At 41.7% G+C, this 20,857-nt stretch overlaps 1 protein-coding gene across 4 annotated transcripts in view; it reads right to left on the reverse strand.

The window, feature by feature from the left end:
* The window catches only part of wdfy3 (WD repeat and FYVE domain containing 3), an 86,700-nt gene that overhangs the window by 14,712 nt on the left and 51,131 nt on the right, over nt 1-20,857 (reverse strand). For 3 of the 4 annotated variants that reach the window (XM_057350056.1, XM_057350064.1, XM_057350039.1), the window contains 23 exons: nt 19,687-19,781; nt 19,463-19,583; nt 19,027-19,244; nt 18,271-18,467; nt 17,587-17,721; nt 14,304-14,483; nt 13,934-14,167; nt 13,661-13,760; nt 12,883-13,043; nt 12,073-12,302; nt 7,269-7,378; nt 6,937-7,119; nt 6,283-6,440; nt 6,118-6,195; nt 5,759-5,986; nt 4,747-4,915; nt 4,107-4,267; nt 3,748-3,896; nt 693-813; nt 521-606; nt 351-431; nt 212-266; nt 12-131 (listed from right to left, as the gene is read on the reverse strand). In XM_057350056.1, the coding sequence (XP_057206039.1) occupies nt 12-131; nt 212-266; nt 351-431; nt 521-606; nt 693-813; nt 3,748-3,896; nt 4,107-4,267; nt 4,747-4,915; nt 5,759-5,986; nt 6,118-6,195; nt 6,283-6,440; nt 6,937-7,119; nt 7,269-7,378; nt 12,073-12,302; nt 12,883-13,043; nt 13,661-13,760; nt 13,934-14,167; nt 14,304-14,483; nt 17,587-17,721; nt 18,271-18,467; nt 19,027-19,244; nt 19,463-19,583; nt 19,687-19,781 (3,370 nt within the window). The remainder of the gene's footprint in view (nt 1-11; nt 132-211; nt 267-350; nt 432-520; nt 607-692; nt 814-3,747; nt 3,897-4,106; nt 4,268-4,746; nt 4,916-5,758; nt 5,987-6,117; nt 6,196-6,282; nt 6,441-6,936; nt 7,120-7,268; nt 7,379-12,072; nt 12,303-12,882; nt 13,044-13,660; nt 13,761-13,933; nt 14,168-14,303; nt 14,484-17,586; nt 17,722-18,270; nt 18,468-19,026; nt 19,245-19,462; nt 19,584-19,686; nt 19,782-20,857) is intronic. The other variant, XM_057350048.1, reaches the window with a different exon arrangement.

Raw genomic sequence — 20,857 nt, forward strand, 5'->3', positions numbered from 1 at the left:
GAGGTTTTTACCTCAGAGTCAAAGTCTGCCAGGATCCATGGAAAGACTGGATACTGCATCAGATCATTGTACGACCTGCCCGCCAACGTATTGAGATGCATCAGGTACTGGAAGTTACTGATTTCGCCTCTCTGCAGATAAACCGAGTCTTTCATGAGCAATTTCACAAACAATACAACAAACAACCACTTTAAATGAAAAGTTACTGTACCTCCCATCTCTGGGTCACTGACTTCTCGCCAACCAACGTACTGAGAAGGCCAGACCTGTTGAGAAAACATTTTATAAATGAACCCAATCAATTTCATGATCCGGTAAGCAGCAGAGCTTGTCATATTTGGGAAACTCACCCCTGTTCCACACTTGTGTTGGGACGCTGTCCAGAGACAGATTCTGAGCTGTCAGCCAGCGAGGGAACCACTGCCAGAAACCTTGAAAAACAAAACAAGCTTTTTAACAGAACAAAGAGAAATTCTGAAAATATGTTATGCCAATAGGCATAAGCGTTACTTTATTTTACCTCTGATAGACTTTGTTCCGGACTCCTTTTTGGAAAGCCAGTAGATAATTTCTCCCATCACCTGAAAACACTTCTACTGCCATTGGCTACATGAAAGAAGACAGTACAGGCTTACTGTTACTTGATCATTTTGTACAGTTTTGCGATGATCAAAGCTGATTCATTTACACACCTGAAGCAGGTAGCGACGTTTGTGCACCTCTCTGATGTCTTCATAAGCAAAGATGCTGCAGGAGCGTTTCAGCTGACTCTTATTCTGCCGCGCCCCTCGAGGGATGATGGGCTCATGCATACTGCACACATCACAGAAACAAGCAGCTTATAAAGCCAGTCAATCACTGTCACAAACACTTTACACTGAGGCTCGATTTGTTAATGTTAGTGTGTCTCACAAATAATAAAATAAACTGTATTTGCGCAGCATTTATATATATCCTACTGTTTATTCATAATACATAGAAGGTCCAGTGTGTAAGTTTTTGGAGGATCTATTGACAGAAATGCAATATAATATACATATCTATGTATGTATAAAGAGGTGTATAAAGACCTTACATAATGAAGCGTTATTTTTTTTACTTTAGAATGAGCTATTTCTATCTACATACACCACAGGTCCTCTTAACATGGAACGTATTTTGGTATTTTATTCAAACATTGGGGGACAAAAACACAGACATTTCGGCTAATGCTTTAACACACTGAAGAAGGCATTAGCCGAAACGTCTGTGTTTTTGTCCCCCAATGTTTGAATAAAATACCAAAATATGTTTGCTTCTCTGTGAGTGCGAATCATTCTGTATGAAGATAATTTTTTTGATTAATGCACCACAAAAGCAGAAGAAAAACAAGAGCGCAGTGCAAACGACTTCTGGAATCGCCCTGCACGGAATTCATTGTTATTTCTACATTAGCCCTAAACAGACAAACTGCTCTACAGAGAGCTAGTGTTGCTTTCGTCAACGAAAATTATGACTAAATATGGTCGTCAACGAACCTTTATCACGTGACGCAACGTAAATGCTGGTCATGTGACGATGACTATAATTAAATGTATAATGCAATATTGTTGACAAATAAAAACAAGACTAAATGTGGTTTACAAAATAAAAACTATGCTAAAATGTCTCTTCATTTTCATTGACCAAAACGAGACGAGACGAAATGTTATAACGTTATTTCGTCTGATGCTTTAACCTAGATGCGGAGCAGAATCCTGTTATTTAAATGTCATCTGGCTGTTCTGCGTGTCTGAGTGAATTATGTGCACAGTTTAACATACAACACGAGTGATGGTCGAGGATTTATCTGCGTCTGCACTGTATGAGGATATGAACACATGAACTTCATCTACAGAGCTCTGAGAGTTTATTTTACGAGCGTTTACTGTTTGAGTGAAGCTATCTGCAAACACAAAAACTCAAGCGTCTTCCCAAAGACCCGTCAAAATAAAAGTCCCGTTAAATTGAACACTCCAAAACCAAAACACTTTGGTGAACTATAGTATTTGCTATTGAAAATTGTAGTGCCCTTGTAGTAAATTGATAAACACTGTATACTATAGTAAAGTTCAAAAACACGATAGTATCTAAGAATTTGACTGTAGTTTACTATAGTAAATACAATAGTATACTACAGTAATTTATGTGGACAAATATACCACTATTGTACAGTAAAAAAGGAAAAACACAGAAATTAGAAAAAATAAAATCAATTTAGGTAGTGTAAAAATTACATGGCCCTAATTTATCCATCTGTATGTAACAAGAATGTCTTTTGTCAGTTACCTGCCTTTTCATGATGAACTGCACTTGCATCATTTTTTTTTTAATGATGACAACCGACAATTTATACTTGTGCTCCTACTGTTTGGCCTGTGCTACCAAACTTTAAACCTCTTTATCTCCAGTGCTATGTGCAAAAAAAGTCTGCATTAATTTACTGCATTCTGTATGCTACTACACGGCACTGAGGGCAGTCACTCTTTTCCTGTTGGTTCTTTGCAATGCTGGCAAATGTAACCTTTCAGTTGACTTGCGAAATCACTTCCATTTGTTTTATTAATAAAGGATATTGGAAGTAAAATCGGTCTGGGTAATGACAAATACTTTGATTTTAATAGTCACACTATTAAATTTGTATAGGAAAAAGCTGCATCGAGAATCGTTTTATCATCGCAGCGCAGCTCTCTGAATCGTAATCGAATCGCGTCGTGCCTAGAGATTCCCACCCCTACCGATGGCTTAAAATTAAAATCAGAGCGTCTTCCGTGTCTGGAATGGATGTATTCTTGAGTCATTAATGTAACAATAATTTAATAAGATAACCTTGTTTGAAATGGGTTTGGCTAAAAGAAAATTTTGTTTATACTACTACGTACTTATACTATATTGACTGGGTTAAATAGAATTGCATTACTAAAAAGAGACTAAAATACAATTTTCATTGACTAAAACTAGAGTAAATGTCATCAGTTTTCGTCGACTAAAACTAGATGAAAATAGTCATGGATAATTCTGACTAAAATAAGACTAAAATGCTCAGCCTTTTAGTCGACTGAAACTTGACTAGTCTAAAAAGAGTATGAACGTGACTAAAACTAATAAAAACTAAAATGACAGCTTGACAAAAAGACTAGACTAAAACTAAAATTAAAACAGGCCACCAAAAACAACACTACAGAGAGCGTTTCGTACATAGGCTATCTCCATCGTCAAAGAAGTGTAAACGTGACGACATCTTAATTCTGTGTCAGCCGCTGAGGCTGCAATTCGCAACCTCACCGCTAGATGCTGCTAAATTTCATACACTTGGACCTTTAATACATTTTTATCCGTTTTTTAATACATCTATACATGTTTCTTATTCTAACAAATTTACATTCACATAAATTAATAAATGCAATAAATTCTGGATTGTTCATTGTTATTTTATGCTAAAGATAACAAATTAAACTTTGTGGTAAAGTGTTATGATTCAGGCGACTTTAAAAACTGATTAGTAACATACAATGGTAGAAAAGTATTTTTTCTCTCAAATACATCAAAAAGGCAAATTCGAGCTATTTGTACAATACAAACGAGGATTTTGCTTCAATAGGAATGAATGTGCATTAAATTGAATTTAACAAGATCAAGTACAAGCATGTCTTTAATTAGAAAAAAAAGTAAAAACTGTCAAAAGACTTCATGCCTTAAAGCTCTATTTAAAAAAGCAAACATTTTTACTTTGCTGGGAGTGTCTCGATGTCTCTAATCTCTCTGGTCACAGTCATGGTGAAGCCATCGATCACGTAGAAATGTTCTTTGCCAAATAAGAGAAGCCCTTCACTGGTGTCCAGACCCTGAACTCTTGCACAGCGGTGCATGTGCTGGATCTGTCAGTAAACACATGACATGACAAAACAGACATGAACATGCGGTAAATGTTTAAATTTAGGAATTCACACAATCTCCTCGAGTAAACAAAATATAACCATTCAACCTCAGCAAATTAACACCAGAAATAACTGACTGCTATTAGAACTTTGTTCATCTGAATTAAGTGTGAATATGGTGTTGTGGGGAAAGAGGCGGAGCTGTCGGACCTTCTCTCCCTCCTCCAGCAGGCGGAGCAGCGTGGTGTTGTCTGTTTTCTGTTCTTCATCCATAGCTCCTGACTCCAGTAACTCCTGCAGCTGGTCCTGACTGTCCTCATCTCCACCATCTGCTGTGGAGCGGGAGCGCTTTAAAGGAGCCTTCACCAGACCTAAAGCATAATTCACACAAAATATGATTTTTTAACAAAGATATTTTTAGGAATAAGGCTAATCATGTTGTCTGTAAAATTATTTTTTAACCTGAGGGTAGTGGGTGTATTTAAACTCATGGTGTCAAATCGGTTTATCGCGATTAATCGATTCCAAAATAAACATCTGTGTTTGTGTTGTGTACACATATTTCTTAAATATATACATGTATGTTTGTGTATTTATATATACGGATAAATATATACAACACACACAAATATATTACATAAACACAAACATCTATTTTGGAATCGATTAATCGTGATTAATCGATTTGACACCACCAATTTAAACTCCTTTTATTTAAAAATGTAAAAAGGACTTCATTCCCCTTTCATTCTTTTTTGGAGCACAGCCAAACTGGAATTAAATTAGCTAACTTTCCTTTGTGATATCAATGTGTAATATGTCATAAGGGACAGTTGAACTTTATAATGACCTTTGACCCTTGCGATGGTGTCCTCCCCGTGTTCAGGTTCATGCTGTGTCGTCTCTCCCTCAGTGTTTTGTTCTATAGAGTGCTGGTACATGCCCGGATTCCCTGACAGCAGTCTCATATAATACTCCTTACTGTCATAGCTGATCGCTCGCCGGTACCGCGCTGGTTTCTGCAAGTATTCAAATAAAAGTACAACTAAATTTCTGTTTACTTGCAAATCACTCATTCAATGTGATAAAGAAACCATGAGCCATGCAAACACACGCTGAGCTTGACAAAACTACACGTGCTGTGCTGATATTCCTGTCATGCAAATTGGAATGTAATATCTTGATATTGTAAACAGTTAATGGAGCTGTTGTTAAAAACAGGAGGCAAAGGGCACAATTAACTGTCTAAGAAACCACAATTAAAGATGAAGTGGGTTATTTCCGCCCAGCTAGCAGAGCCCAACACAGAACCGTGCATAACAACATTGGGCCAATTAGTTAAACAGTCACAGCCAGCAGGTCCAGCACTAATGTTTGAATATCGTTCAACTTCACAAAACGGATGTGGATTATAAGAGATTTGAAATATGCGAGGAAAGGAGCAGCCTGTTGTAAAACTATTGTTCTTCCTGTATGAAATATTTTCAAAAGGAACAAGAGCAGAGAAACAACTTCAAACAGCATACAGTACAAAAGTTGTGCAGAGGAGTAAATCTTCTTTTTTTTTCATAAGCTTTTGGACAGAGACATTGTATGTTACACAGTTCAGCATTGCAGTTATTTCACGATGCAGTTATTTCACAGCACAGCAGAGCTCAAGTTTTGGCACTCTTTATATTGTACCTGAACCGCTACACTAACCACTGCCCCCAGCAATGTCACCTGAGAGTAAAAAGTGGACAAACTATAAAAAAACGTGTTGTTCATCTTAAAAACCAGAGAGATATAATGTTGCTGGAGAACCCATAGAAAATGAACTAAAATAAGGCAGTTCTGTATACCTGAAATGCTCTTTCACTAACCTGTGTGCTTGCGTTGGGCTCAGGATCAGGCACGTAAGGATAATGAATGTAAAACATGTCGTTCCGAACCATCTTCTTCCTCATTCTACAGGGACCCTCAGTCATGTCCAATTGAAACTTGTCCAGGTAGGAACCAATGGGAGGCCCCCAGAGTCCTCTCTCCCGAAGCAGCTCGTATTCAATCCCCGCCCACTCATCCATTACATATTTCAATGCATTTTGCTGCCTCTGTGAGAAAACAAATATCAAATTTGTATGCATCACACCAATACAGTGGATGAAAGTATAGTCTTTGATCAAATTTAATCATCGACTGTAAATTGGAATGTATATAAAATATCTAAGAATCTCTACATTACCTCTTGATACTCCTTGTACTGCATTGCCACCAAGTCTCGAACCACAGCGATGTGTGTAAACATCCACTGGAACGTTTCCTGTGAACAGACAAAACTCTTTTTTAGAATTAACGTGAAACAAGCTACATGACAAAACGATTACATCAGCTGTTGTTTTTTTGCTACCTGAGCGGAAAGGTTGTTTTTGTTTATTCCGCTTTCCCTCTTGCTCCGACGGGATCCGGTCAGTTTGGACAGCCCGAAGCCGCTGCTGACCCGAGAGAGTTTGGACTGATTTGCCGGGGCAACCGTCTCACCCCTGCTGATGGATTTCTTTTCATGGACTAAAAGGGAAAACAGACATAGCAAAAAAAACAATATGAGAACAGCAGTGAAAATCTTTAACAAGCACTTACAGCCAAAAAACAAACTGCTAAAATTAAATATGTGTTTTATGTGGGAGAATGTGACGAATTTGTCGCTTTCTATGAATAGGTTGTATTTTAAGCATTAGAGGCTAAGTTTCATGTTTCGTGATATGCCAGCATATGGATAAATTACATATAGTTTGATCCAACACAAAAAGTAGTATTTTTTAACAGATATTTGATGCGTTTAAAACTAATAGTGAATGACGGAAACACACATTTTGCAGGCAAGTCTGTTACCTGATAACCCAATTACAAAATAAATGCAGCTCAAAGATATTTCCGACACCCAAGTAGTAACATAATTGATCCTCTTTCTACCATTTTCTACCAGGGTGTTCAAATATAAAGTACAAAGCACCAGATATATGTAGTGAATATTTAAGTGTGTGTGATTGGATATTTCTCTTACTCAGGTGGTTTTGCCAGCTTTTGGCAGCAGGTTCCTCAAGCGCAGGTCTAGCGGTGGCGATGTCCACGTGTCCTCTGTCATTAACGGGTAGAGACACTTTAAAAATGTCCTCCAGCATTTGTCTTTTGCTATGCATGAGCTCCGTCCACACTCGATTCACCGCCTTAAGCAGCAACTGACGACCTGACACACAAACCACACAAGTTATGACTAAATAACATTGAAAACGGTCATGGTTTTGATGTATTATAAGTTTATGATAAGTTTATGACAGAATTTTATTTTGAATTTTATTTCTCATAATTTCATTATGAGAAAAGCCAAAGAGCTACCTTCGCTAACATCCTGGCTCTGAACACTATCCGACTCGTTCTCAGAAGGTACAGCGACATGCCAGGTGGTCATTCTGGCCTCCGCCTCCAGACCAAAGCCCTCCACACTGCTGTAAAAGAAAATGATGATGATGTCATCACACTGCAACCCCTTAATACACCACAAACCTCATGAAAAGAACCCATTATGTATGTCCCATGGCAACTATAACAGACTGTAAGTGAAGTAGGGATTTTTAGATATATTATTACTAAATGCATTTGTGTTTTAAGGGGTCATATCAGAATCAGAATCAGAAGAGCTTTATTGCCAAGTGTGCTTGCACACACAAGGAATTTTCTTTGGTGTTGGAAGCTTCTAGTACAGACATTCAACACAATGACAATACAATATAATACGATTTACAGTCTAAAAGATTCTAAAATATGCATATATAAAATAAAGACTATTTTTACAGAAAATGGGGGATAATAACATATAAGAGATATTGTACAGGGTAGTATATAGTAGAATATACATATTAATAGATTGTATGTACTGTTTTGTGCAAATGGATAATGTAGTAAGTAGAGGTAGTGTTATATACATGTATAAATAAAATGTAAATATAATAAGGCACTATAGTGCACACTATAGGAGTAGTGAAAGATGAATATTGCTCTTAAGGAGCAGTTATCTGTTTAGGAGGGAGATTGCCTGGGGGAAGAAGCTGCTTCTGTGTCTGGAAGTCCTGATGTTTGGTGCTCTAAAGCGCTGGCCAGAGGGCAACAGTTCAAAAAGTTTGTGTGCCCTGTTTTTCACTCCGGAATCGTACAGGTCCTGAAGTGTGGGCAGAGGAGCACCAATAATCTTCTCAGCACTACGAACTGTCTGTTGTAGTCTTCGTAGGTCTGATTTGGTGGCCGAGCCATACCAAACAGTAATTGAAGTGCACAGAACAGATTCGATGACCACTGAGTAGAACTGGGACAGTAGCTCCTGTGGTAGGTTGAACTTACTCAATTGACAGAGGAAGTATAACCTCTGCTGGGCCTTCTTTACAATGGAGTCTATGTGGGACTCCCACTTCAGGTCCTGAGAGATGGTGGAGCACAGGAACCTGAATGACTCCACAGTATCCACAGTGCTGTCCAGGATGGTAAGGAGAGGAAGTGATGGAGGGTTCCTTCTGAAATCCACTATCATCTCCAATGTCTTGAATGCATTCAGCTCTAGGTTGTTTTGACTACACCAGGCAGCCAGCTGAGCAACCTCCTTTCTGTAAGCAGATTCATCACCGTCTTGAATAAAGCCAATGACTGTGGTGTCATCTGCAAACTTCAGGAGTTTGACAGAAGGGTCTGTAGAGGTGCATTCATTTGTGTAGAGTGAAAATAGCAGTGGAGAAAGAACACATCCTGGTGCTGATGGTACACGTGCTGGATTTAAATTTTCCAAACCTCACTAGCTGCTGCCTGTTCGACAGGAAGTTAATGAAGTGAAGTGAAAGTGACCTATTTGTCAGGTATGGTGACCCATTCCCGAAATGTGACCTCTGCATTTAACCCATCCAGAGAGTAGTGAACACACATACACCCGGAGCAGTGGGCAGCTATCACTGCAGCCCGGGGAGCAAGTATAGGGTAAGGTGCCTTGCTCAAGGGCACCTCAGTCGTTACCCGCCAGCCCTGAGAATCGAACCGGCAACCTTCTGGTCAAACTCTCTAACCATTAGGCCATGACTGCCCCGATAATAAGTGGATAATAATCCACTGACAGGTAGAGGTTGGCACAGAGAGCTGTGTAAGCTTGGGCAGGAGGAGGTCTGGGATAATGGTGTTGAAGGCCGAGCTGAAGTCTACAAACAGGATCCTGACGTAAGTCCCTGGTCTGTCTAGGTGTTGTAGGATGTAATGCAGTCCCATGTTTACTGCATCGTCCACAGACTGTTTGCTCGGTAAGCAAACTGGAGGGGATCAAGAAGTGGTCTGGTGATGTCCTTCAGGTGGGCCAGTATAAGTCTCTCACTTCATGACCACAGATGTTAAAGCAACAGGCCTGTAGTCATTAAGTCCAGAGATTTTGGGTTTCTTCTGTACAGGGATGATGGTGGAGCGTTTGAAGCATGAAGGGACTTCACACTGCTCCAAAGATCTGTTAAAAATATTAGTGAAGATGGGCGACAGCTGCTCCGCACAGACTTTCAGGCAGGAGGGTGAGACATTGTCTGGGCCTGGTGCTTTTCTGATCTTTTGTTTGCGGAAAAGCTGGCAAACATCCTCTTCGCAGATCTTAAGTGCAGGTTGAGTGTCAAGAGGAGGTGTTAATGGTATAGCAGAGATAGGGTCAGGGCGGGTGTGAAGGGTGAGACTCTGCATTTCAAAACGACAATAGAAGTCGTTCAGGTCGTCAGCCAGTCGTTGATTACCCATAGACTGAGGGGATGATGGCTTGTAGTTGGTAATGTCTTTCAGGCCTTTCCACACTGATGCAGGGTCGTTGGCTGAAAACTGGTTCTTCAGCTTTTCAGAGTAGCTTCTCTTAGCTGCTCTTATCTCCTTTGTCAGTGTGTTTTTGGCCTGATTATACAAGACTTTGTCCCCACTTCTGTAAGCATCTTCTTTGGCCTGACAAAGCTGTCTCAGTTTCATTGTAAACCATGGTTTGTCATTGTTGTATGTTAAGTGAGTCCTGGTGGGAATACATATGTCCTCACAGAAGCTGATGTAGGATGTCACTGCATCAGTTAACTCATCCAGATCAGTGGCTGCAGCTTCAAAGACACTCCAATCCGTGCAGTCGAAACAGGCTTGTAAGGCCCGCTCTGTTTCGCTGCTCCATCTCTTTGCTGTTCTTGCTACAGGCTTGGCAGATTTAAGCTTCTGTCTGTAGGTCGGAAGAAGATGAACCAGGCAATGATCAGAGAGACCCAGAGCTGCTCTGAGAACAGAGTGGTATGGATCCCGTATTGTGGTGTAACAGTGATCCAGAATGTTGCTATCTCTGGTGGGGCATGTGATATGCTGCCTGTATTTTGGCAGCTCACGGGAGAGGTTTGCTCTGTTAAAGTCCCCAATAATAATAATAAGAGAATCTGGGTGTTGCTGATGTAATCCGCCAGCTGTTGCAGCGCCGCGCTCGCACAAGCATGTGGAGGAATGTAAACATTCACGAGAATAAATGAGGAAAACTCGCGTGGTGAATAAAAAGGTTTGCAGTTGATAGAGAACGCTTCTAAGTACGAAAAGCACATCTTCTTCAGTGTTGTTATATCTCTGCACCAACCTTCGTTTATATAAAAACATAATCCACCACCACGAGTCTTCCCTGTTGACTCGGCAATGCAATCCGCTCTGAAAAGCTGAAAACCCGGCAGATGTAACGCGCTGTCCGGTATGGTGTCATTGAGCCATGTTTCTGTGAAACACAGCGCAGCGGAGTTGGGAAAATCTTTGTCTGGTGAGTAAGAGTATTTCGTCCGTTTTGTTGGTAAGGGAGCGGACATTTGCCAGGTGTATACTCGGCAGCGGGGTCCTAAATCCGCGTCGTCGGAGTCTGACGAGTGCACCCGCTCGCTTTCCCCGCTTGCGTCTTTTAGAGCGTTTGTATAGAGCTGCCGCTCCTCCGAGTAAAATGTCCAGTAAGACGTCTGAATTTTTAAAATTAGGAAAAAGATTGACAGAAGGGCATTGCTTAATGTTAAGCAATTCGTCCCTGGTAAAAGTGATTAAAGAAGAGTAGCTCAAAACAGGAAAAACAAACAAAAAAGACAAGTACTAGAGCATTCCAAACCGAGGCAGCCATCCGCGGCGCCATCTTGCATCATGGCACGTATACATGTTTTTCTGTGACTTTGGTGTGTTATAAGTTGCCCATGCATGTATTACACACGTAAAATTGCAAAAATTGAAGTGTCGGAACAAAAGATGCATTCTACCTCACCCAGACCTGCCTGAAATGCCTCGTGTAACCACACCCCCACAAAGTAAGGTGGGCGTACCTGTCAGTACAATTGCTTTTGAACCTGATGTTTCAAATATGGTAAGAGGCGTTACATTTCCGTCACATGCTTGCAGTATTCGACCAATCACTACGCACTCGTTAACTGGCCAATCATAGCACACCTCGCTTTTAAGAGTGATGAGCTTTGTTAAAAATCTGCGCGTTTCAGAGAGGCGGGGCAAAGAGGAGATACAAACGTGCACGGTATTTGGAAAATACAGTGTTTTTTAACCTTAAATCGTGTAAACACATTGCATTACATCTAAAACAAACGATAATATTCGTTTTAGCCGTGTCATATGACTCCTTTAAGTTGGTAATTCATAAATCTATATGCTTATCGATTCAATGGTAGCGATTAATCGATAAGCAATTATTTGTTAGCATCCCCAATATGTGCATATTCATTTAATCCGTTAAAAAAAAGTCTGAATTCCAAATCACAGCAATAATAATAAAGCATCATGTCAGCACATTACCAGACACTTAAAATGAAATCGTTCCTCTATTGATCTTTAAGCAGCAGCGCAGCACACTAAAGCAGTTCTGTTGACTGTCTCTGCACTGATCTCATTTCTCAGTCTCTCCGAAGCTCTGAGCGAGTCTAAATACAGAGCCATGACAATGCAAGACTCTCTCACCCAGAACAGCACTACAATACATTGCACAAACTCTACCGACACTAAAAAAGGGGGTTCTATCTTGCTTACTATCTACATATCTGCTTGAATGATCCCACATCTATCTAACCTCTGAAATCCAACCTGCTTGATTGAGTGTTGATTGAGTGTTTCAAAAAACATTTTTGTTTTTCTCTCTCACCTCCCCGTGTGCAGGTTAATTAAGCAGTGAGCCAGACAGGCCACAAACTCCTGGTCGTGGTTTCCGGGTCCCAGCACGAGGTTTCGGTTTACTGTCAGCACACGTAGCGAGTCCAGCAGGGTGACCTGCTGCGGGACAGTCTTGTGTGGACGGGACAGCTGGTAGAGGATGGTTCGGTTCAGACAATGGTAGATAGAGTCCAGAGACAAACCCTGCGATCGTCGTTTGGACTGTTGTGGGAACAGAGAGAAACAGAACGGAGTAACAACACTCGCAAAAGTCACACGGGCACGCGACTTTAAATCTTATGCAAGTCCTGGGTACAAGAGAGAGTTTACATGGGTTTTAAAAACTAATGAAAAGGATTGAGAGTGAAAGAATTTGCGGCATTTCAAAATGAATAAGAGGAGGACAAAATATGCACCGATTAAATAGAACAGCGAAACATTTTTTGTCACCTATTTACATAGATGCTAATGCATTAGAAAAACTAAGAATTTAGAATCATAGTGAAACTGTGGCATTTAAATGTTTGTTTGTTTTTATGTAAACACTGAAATTGACAGACAGGTGCAATAAAAGTGTTACTTTTGTATATAACATACTTTCAATTGAAACAACATTCATAAATATATAGTATGGAGGGATTTTTTATCATGATGAACTAGAAAAGATATTTGTAGTGGTAGAATAAGTATATGGCAGCCCAACTTTGCTTTTGTATAACAATTAAACTAAGTTTAGTGTGCTTGTTTTGTACAGTCACAGATATGTGAAAACCAAATTGTAAGTTCACAGAACTTCTCTCACCTGGGTAATGAGTTGAACTATGAATTCCACCACTAGCTTGGACTCTTTGTTGAACATGCCCTGCCACAGCTTATCCACAACACGCTGGGTGAAGTAGAAGACATTGTTGACCAGAATGTTATAACTTCCTCCAGTTGTTATTGGCAATGATGCCTCCTCACCTGTTGGACGACAGACACACAGCCAGGGAAGATTTATAATAAGAAATACTGTAAATCATAAGGAGTTCAAGTAAATAAGACAATGTATTGATGGTCAAAAGTCCCATAAGGTGTCAGGCTAGAATTCAATTTCTTCTTTTCAAAAGCATATTATTTTCTTTTGATCAGAATCAGATCAGAATCAGAATCAGAAGAGCTTTATTGCCAAGTGTGCTTGCACACACAAGGAATTTTCTTTGGTGTTGGAAGCTTCTAGTACAGACATTCAACACAATGACAATACAATATAATACGATTTACAGTCTAAAAGATTCTAAATTGTGCATATATAAAATAAAGACTATTTTACAGAAAATGGGGGATAATAACATATAAGAGACATTGTACAGGGTAGTATGTAGATGTGAAATACAAAGATAATTTGCTGAATGTCCAGGGTTGCTTTTTATAGAAGCCAATTGATAACACATGATAACATGTCCTGTGGGACAATCTTATATGAGTTTTCAATGATATGAAGGTGAAATACGAAAAAAAAACTAAAATGGTAAAAAAACATAATTCCCTATGATACTAAAGATTTTCATGGGCTATCATTTATGATATGTCGAACTAACCCAATAAAACATCTGCTGCGAGGAGCTGATCCATCACACTGTCCAAGATATATGACTGAAACTCTTTCTGCTGGGTCCTGGTGGAGCGCTCCGGTGAGGCCTGAGGATAGAGTAAAGTTAGAGTTTCTGTCTAGAAGATAGTCATCTTCTAATGAGAAGCTCCGAGATATCTACCGGTGATACAGAACAATACAAAATATACCATGAAAGACCGTTTAAAAAAACACACGAATTGGTAAATGAGCAGATATCTCAGATGATGACGCTTCTCACCTCTAGCAGGAGATCAATGATGGGGGTCTGTTTGCTGGCAGGTGTCATGCACAGGTTGTCCATTATAAGGACCCTCATGAAGTCAAAAACGTACTTCTTGGCTGGGTGATTGGTCAGGTAGGTTTTAGTGCCCACATTGCAGTATTCTGACTGGCTGCGATTCATTCCTGAATCTGTCACGAAGGCCTTGAACTCTTCTGTAGGTGAGCCTGCTTCATCATCCAAATCACTCACCTGAGAAAACAGGATGCATCACAGTTAATCCCACCAACTTTCTGAACGCAAATCTCAATATTCTGTCATGTAAATAAGCAAACAATTAATTATCAAAGGGCTGCTAAGCAGTTAAGAATAAAGCAATTTTGCATACCATCTCAGAATAGGGCCGAATATTGAAAGGGAAAACTGCAGCAGCGAGTGTACACAGGAAGTCCGGGCTGTGCCACATGGGTGCCAGGTCTGGGATGTTGTGGTAGAGGTAACGAAAAAACTGCATGAGAGTGATGGGATATTCTCTCAGCCAGGACCCTTCCTCTTCTGACTGCCATGGCTGTTTGAAAAACAAACAAAAAATCTAAATTTGTCCTGTTCTGAGCCTGCAGCTTTGGTGACAACCAGAAATTGTTAGTATTGACAAAAATAATCTGAATATTCCGAATAGTGCAACTGCAATGCGTCTCCAGGAGGACATTAATCACATTGGACATTATTTTACAGAACATGTCCTTACAATGTATTTAGAGGGATAGGTTTTACACGTTTACCCAACTTGTAAGTCGCTTTGGATAAAAGCGTCTGCTAAATGACTAAATGTAAATGTAGTTCCCTTTCTGTTGGTCTCTCGACGTTGTGTCGAGCCAACAGATGGGGTTCGCTCTTGAGAACCTATCAACTTCTGACTAGTTTAGAAAAGGCCAATGAAATTGGCGAATGAAATTTGCATGCCGGACTCCGCCCCCGGATATCCGGGTATAAAAGGGAGACAGCGTGCTACATTCATTCACCTTTTGTTCTTCGGAGCCTTCACACTGATCGACTTCGAGACTTCAATCTCTACGCGGAATTACTGCTGGAATCTTGTGACGTGGTGCAGCGGACGGTCCCTTCCTGTAGCGACTTCCCCTGGGTGTCTCGGTAGTTCCAGAAGTGTTCGAGTTTTTTCCTCTAAAAGAGCAAATTTCTCCAGCGTGGCATGTCCTGCTGTTCTCATGGGTGCAACACACTCATCGAGGAGGGGGACAGACACAATGTCTGCTTCAAGTACGCTGGGGCAGACGTTGTGGATACGTCCTGCCCGCACTGCGGGCGGTTGACGATTTAGACGTTGCGTCACAGGTGGCTGTGTTCCCACGGGACTCAGCCACCACATCGTCTGCTCCCCGTTCCGTAACGGCAGGACTACGGCCATGGCGCCTGCTACGGCAAGCAGCGAGGGTAAGCTACGGCAACCCGCTACGGCAAGGCTCACGGACCGTTCGCACATCATCTCGCTCGTCTGACCGTTCCCCAGGAGACGGTCCCACCGTCTTGTTCCTCAACCACGTATTTGGAAACGGTGCATGATAATGATGAGATGTCCCTTGCAGCATCGGGGGGTGACGTACTGCCATCCGACTCCGGCGATTCCTCGGAGCTCCCTCCCTCGGGGGGTTGAGCCCAGGAAGAAGCGGACGTCGAAATGTCAGCCATGCTTTCCCGGGCCACCGTGAACGTTGGGTTGCAGTGCCTGCACTGCCTCTCCCAGCGCTCGCGGCTGGTTACATGGTGCCTCGGGTTTGAGCGCGGCTCTAAGCCGCACCCGCCCCCAGTGCCGTGTTTACTGGAAGTGCATGAGGAACTTAGTAAGACCTGGAATGCCCCCTTTCCGGCAGGTTCGGGTCAAACAAGTTCTGTCACCCTCTCTTCCCTCGAGGGTGAGGCATCTAGAGGATACGTCGATGTCCCCCAGGTGGAGTATGCCGCCGCGGTGTTCTCATGCCCGCAGGCGGCGGCCACCTGGGGGGCTCGACCTAGACTCCCGTCCAAAGCATGTAGGGTCTCGGCATCTCTCTACACTATGCTATAGATAGGCCTGAGTGGCCCACCCCCTGCGGTGGTTGGGACATCACTCAGGCTGGGGCCTCGGCCACTAGGCGGCTATACGCCCATAAGTGGCGCCTCTTCTCGTCCTGGTGCTCTTCTCAAAGAGAAGACCCGCGGAGTTGCTCGATCGGGAACGTGCTGTCACTTCCTCAAGAGAGACTGGAGAGTAACCTCTCCCCCCTCCACACTAGGAGTGTATGTAGCCGCTACGGCCGCTCATCACGACCCAGTTGCTGGGAAGCCTCTGGGACAGCACGACCTGGTGATTAGGTTCCTAAGGGGCGCGAGAAGGCGACCGCCTCATCCGCGCTCCATACCCTCTTGCGACCTAGGTGGTGGGCCTCAAGAGGCCCCCCCCTTCGAGCCCCTCGGAGCTGCCGCTCTTTCTCACCTCACGATAAAGACGGCTCTCCTGATGGCGCTCACCTCCAAGAGGGTAGGGGACCTACAAGCACCCTCCGTGTCCACAGATTGCCTAGAACTCGGGCCCGGTGATTCTCACGTTATCCTGAGACCCCGGCCCGTCTACGAGGCCAAAGCTCTGGGACCCCCTACCTCTCCACTGGACGGTTACAATTTCGCGCGAGCGCTCACATCTGACTCGCCCAGGCCAGTCAGTTTCGCTCCGCTAGAGATTGTGACGCAGAACAGCGCTGTGGCGTTTTCCATAGGAACCCCATCTGTCGGCTCGACACAACGTCTCGTTCCCTCCATCAGGGAACTGAGGTTACATCCGTTACCAAGATGTTCATCCACAAAATGAAAATTCTTTCATTATTTACTGACCCTGATGTCAAACCTGTCTGACTTTCTTCAAACACCCCAAAAGAAGATAGTTCAAAGAATGTTTGTAATAAAGTTCAATAGAAGGGAAGGAAGGAGGCAGGAACCGGCGAACATTAACAAACTTTAATTCAAAAATAAACAAACAATAATCCAAGAATAAAAGACCGGCAGCCACCTCACGGTCGACTGTCGGCCACACAAACATACACTTAACAGTTTCCGGGCCCGGGTCCTCTCTCTCGATGGTCCGGTCGCTCGTCCTCTTATGCTCCCGAGCTCCCCCGTGAGGCATGCGGGGACCGGCGGTCGCACTTACCCGCCCCACGGCTCTCGCCCCGCCTTCCTCGCTACAATGTTCTTACCCAAACAACCCTCACCTCCATTGACTTCCATTTTATTGACACAAAAGTACGGAGACAATTCTCAAAATATCTTCTCTTGTCTTCCACAGACTCATATAAGTTTAAATGACATGATTTTTTATTTTTGGGTAAAGGGATAGCCACATGTACTTAATATGGATTTGGGTCAAGTTCAGGGTTGGTACCTAGTATTTACACAGTTACACAGTACATACTGTAGTATGCGGAACAGGACTGGAATATAATGTTTTAAGCGCTACTTACATTTTAAAGATCTGTTATATTAGGTGCTATCTGATTCTGATCCAATAAAAACATGTAAATGCAGAGTAAACTGACTTCTGATAAACTATTAAGCCAGCCATCACAATAAGAGTTGTTGCTGGGAGTCATTTGTTTTTGTCAGACAGGCTGGAGACTTACCAGGTTGAGCATGCTGCGCAGCATTGCTAGAAGAAGGAACGCTGCATCCGTGCACATGTTGTGAATGGAGCCCATCACTGTAGCACTGGAGGCTGGCACACCAAATATAAACGTCCATATAGAGTCCAAGTCAAACTGTATGAGGAGAGAGAACACAATCATGACATGATTCATGTAGTATTTGCCGTTCAAAAGTTTTCTAAAGTAATGAGGAGTGAGGAAACCGCAATGCTCTCACACAGATGGAACAGAAACGAAAGATGGAACACTACAGAAAGTTAAAAGAGAAGACATGCAACGACAGTACATGCAGGACAAAATCATTTGTGCAGACTACAACGTGTTTTGTGCTTTAAATAACGGTTTTCTGAGAAAAAACCCCAGCTGAAAACCACTGTTCTGTTTATACATATAACACATGCATTACCGAATGATTGGAAATAACAGAAATAGGATTGTAGTAGTAAAGTTAGCATGAACCAAGTCATCTTAATAAACCAAAATTATGAGTTTGATAGTGAGATCATGCACACACGAACACACACGCACACGGCCACACACACACACACACACACACACACACACGCACGCACACACGCACGCACACACGCACGCACACACACACACACACACACACACACACTAATGTTTGATTAGTAGGGTAAAAAGGGTATGAATACTGACATGTACCTGCAGGCTGTCAGGCAGGTCTGTGATTGGCTGCTGCAGGAAGAGGGCCATGAGCAGGAAGTAAATCTCCGGGACGTTAGTGTGTTTAGGCAGCAGTGTTTGCAACACAGGGAATCCTGGGAAATGGCAGGCATCTCGGTTGATTTCACGCAACGTTGACCTGCCCCCTGCGTTGCGACCCACATTAAAACCTGAGAGGATAGGAGGAGAGAAAACACTATGTTTAACACCATCACAAACATGAACAGCAACATTTGATAACTAATAACTGCATTATTATAATGTTGCATTGCATATATATATACAAAAAATGTGGGAAGGTTTCCTTTGAATAAACTTATTTTGGACTCTTATCTGATATGAATTTCTCACAAACTAGCAACAAATCTGTAACACTTTACAATAAGGTTGTATTTGTTAACATTAGTTAATGCATTCGCTAACATGAACTAACTATGAAAAATACTTTAACAGCATTTATTAATCTTCGTTCATATTTTCAGCATTTACTAATACATAAAATCAAAAGTTGTAACTGTTAACACTAGTTAATGTAAAATGAACATTATTCATCTTTGTGTAGGGTTAAGGTTAGTTAAATGTTGATCAACTATATTGCTCATTGTTAGTTCGTGACACTTAAAGCGTTTACTAATGTTAACAAATACAACCTTACTGTAAAGTGGTACTAACACATTTTTTCTGTCACGGGTAATCTAACATTAGGGCTCTGTTGGACCTCTAACTCACCCAGAACAGTGCCGATTTTATTAGTAAGCACAGAGTCTGTGTGGTCCAGCCAGCCTCCTCCCGTCAGGCCCTCTTTAAACCGGCTCAGAATGGATTGGTTACTCAGCAACACCACCAAGATAATGAGAGCTGCAGTCACCGTGCTGGAGTGAATGTGCTCTTCCATAAACATCAGCAGCCAATCAAAACCCAAGGTGCGTACAAGCTCTTCACATGCCCTGTGGGGGGCAGCAGAGAGAACATTTTAGAGCAAGAAGCTTGTGATGAATAATAACTATGAAAATGAAACTTACAAACTTTACAAAGAACAATGTGATAAAGATATTTCAATATAAACCCTGAGCCAGCAAGCTTAGGTAACAATGTTATATAGATGCAGTGAAATGCAGTGCAGCTCTCTGAGAGAATCTGAGATTTAATAAGAAGCATCACTCACTGTGCATTAACTGTGTTCTTCTCTTTGCAAGTAAAAAGCAGCTTGAGCAGGATGTCCAGCAGTCTGTTCCGCAGAAGAATCAGGTTAGATGACAGGAGGCCTCCAAACTCATCATCAGCTCCTGGAAACACCAAACAGAACAAGATTCATGTTAAGTGAAATTCTGCTTTTTTTGCCCCTTTTTGACATGATAATGCTGTGTGTTTCAATACATGTGTGCTTACCTCTGTCAATCTTTTCTTCATTTGTGTTCTCCATAACCACAAACTTCTCACAGACTGCAAATGTTGGTAATGTTGAGGAGATAAACTGTCCGAACCTTCAAAAACAAAACCCACAAGAGTTGACTGGCATCAGTCAAAGGAAAAATGTTTTGCACAGGAGTATAGCAAGATTTTTCACGGCAGTTCAAGTACGTGCACAAATTGTTAACATAAACAAAGGAAACAACTTTTCTAAAAGTACTATTTTATTTTATGACACAGCTCTCTGGTTGGTGTGCAACGATATATTAATATACTGCATATCATAAATACATAAACATTTAAATATCTTAAAGCAGTGGGGATTGTTCTGTGATATGACATCGGTTTAATCCTATTGTTCGAGGTGCTAACATGTGACCTGCATCAACATATGTAAGGTTTTTGTTTGTTTAATCTTGTGCCTTTAATGCTTAAAGAAGTTTTCTCTCGTCGTGATGTGACACGCGATAATAGGTATCTTTTCCATGTCAATCAGAGATGACAGCACTGCGCGATGAGCAACTGCCGTTTCTTTTTCTGCGACGTCACGGCTGACAGCTCCGCTCACACAATGATCTCATTTAATGTCAATTCTGCACCTCATGGATATTAATCCCCAAACATGGATGAGGACAGGCTACATACGTTTGATCACACACGTTTAGATTCTGAAATTAAAGCATAGCGTCCTGTGATGCAACACTGAAGTCATGACAACAGGACGCATCTCTATATGTGCACTCTTCAGCTTCAGCATGAGAGGGTGCGCGGACAGAGGAAAAACTGTTCTGATTGGCTGTGTTTTGTGATTGATTGTCGCGTCACACCCCTTTTTGGCGTTCGGTATGGACAAACAAATTGCTTATGGCAGGAATCTCATCACATCGCGTTTGGTTAGGATACGGTACGTGTTAGGGTTTAAAAGATCTATTCAATTTCTATTCATTTACATAAAGGAGGATCAGTTAAACCCCGAAAGTTGTCAATAATCTAACAAAATTAATTTGACTGAAAATCGTTAACGATTTCGAACATTTTGAAATTTAAAAGTTTCACTTTTTACATTTTGTTCAAAATCGTGATAAAACTGACCAACTGACTGCACATCAGACCTCACTATTTATCCAAATAATTCTCTTTACCTTTAAAT

This window comes from Triplophysa rosa, linkage group LG2 (genome assembly GCF_024868665.1).
Source record: "Triplophysa rosa linkage group LG2, Trosa_1v2, whole genome shotgun sequence".
Taxonomy (NCBI): Eukaryota; Metazoa; Chordata; class Actinopteri; order Cypriniformes; family Nemacheilidae; genus Triplophysa; species Triplophysa rosa.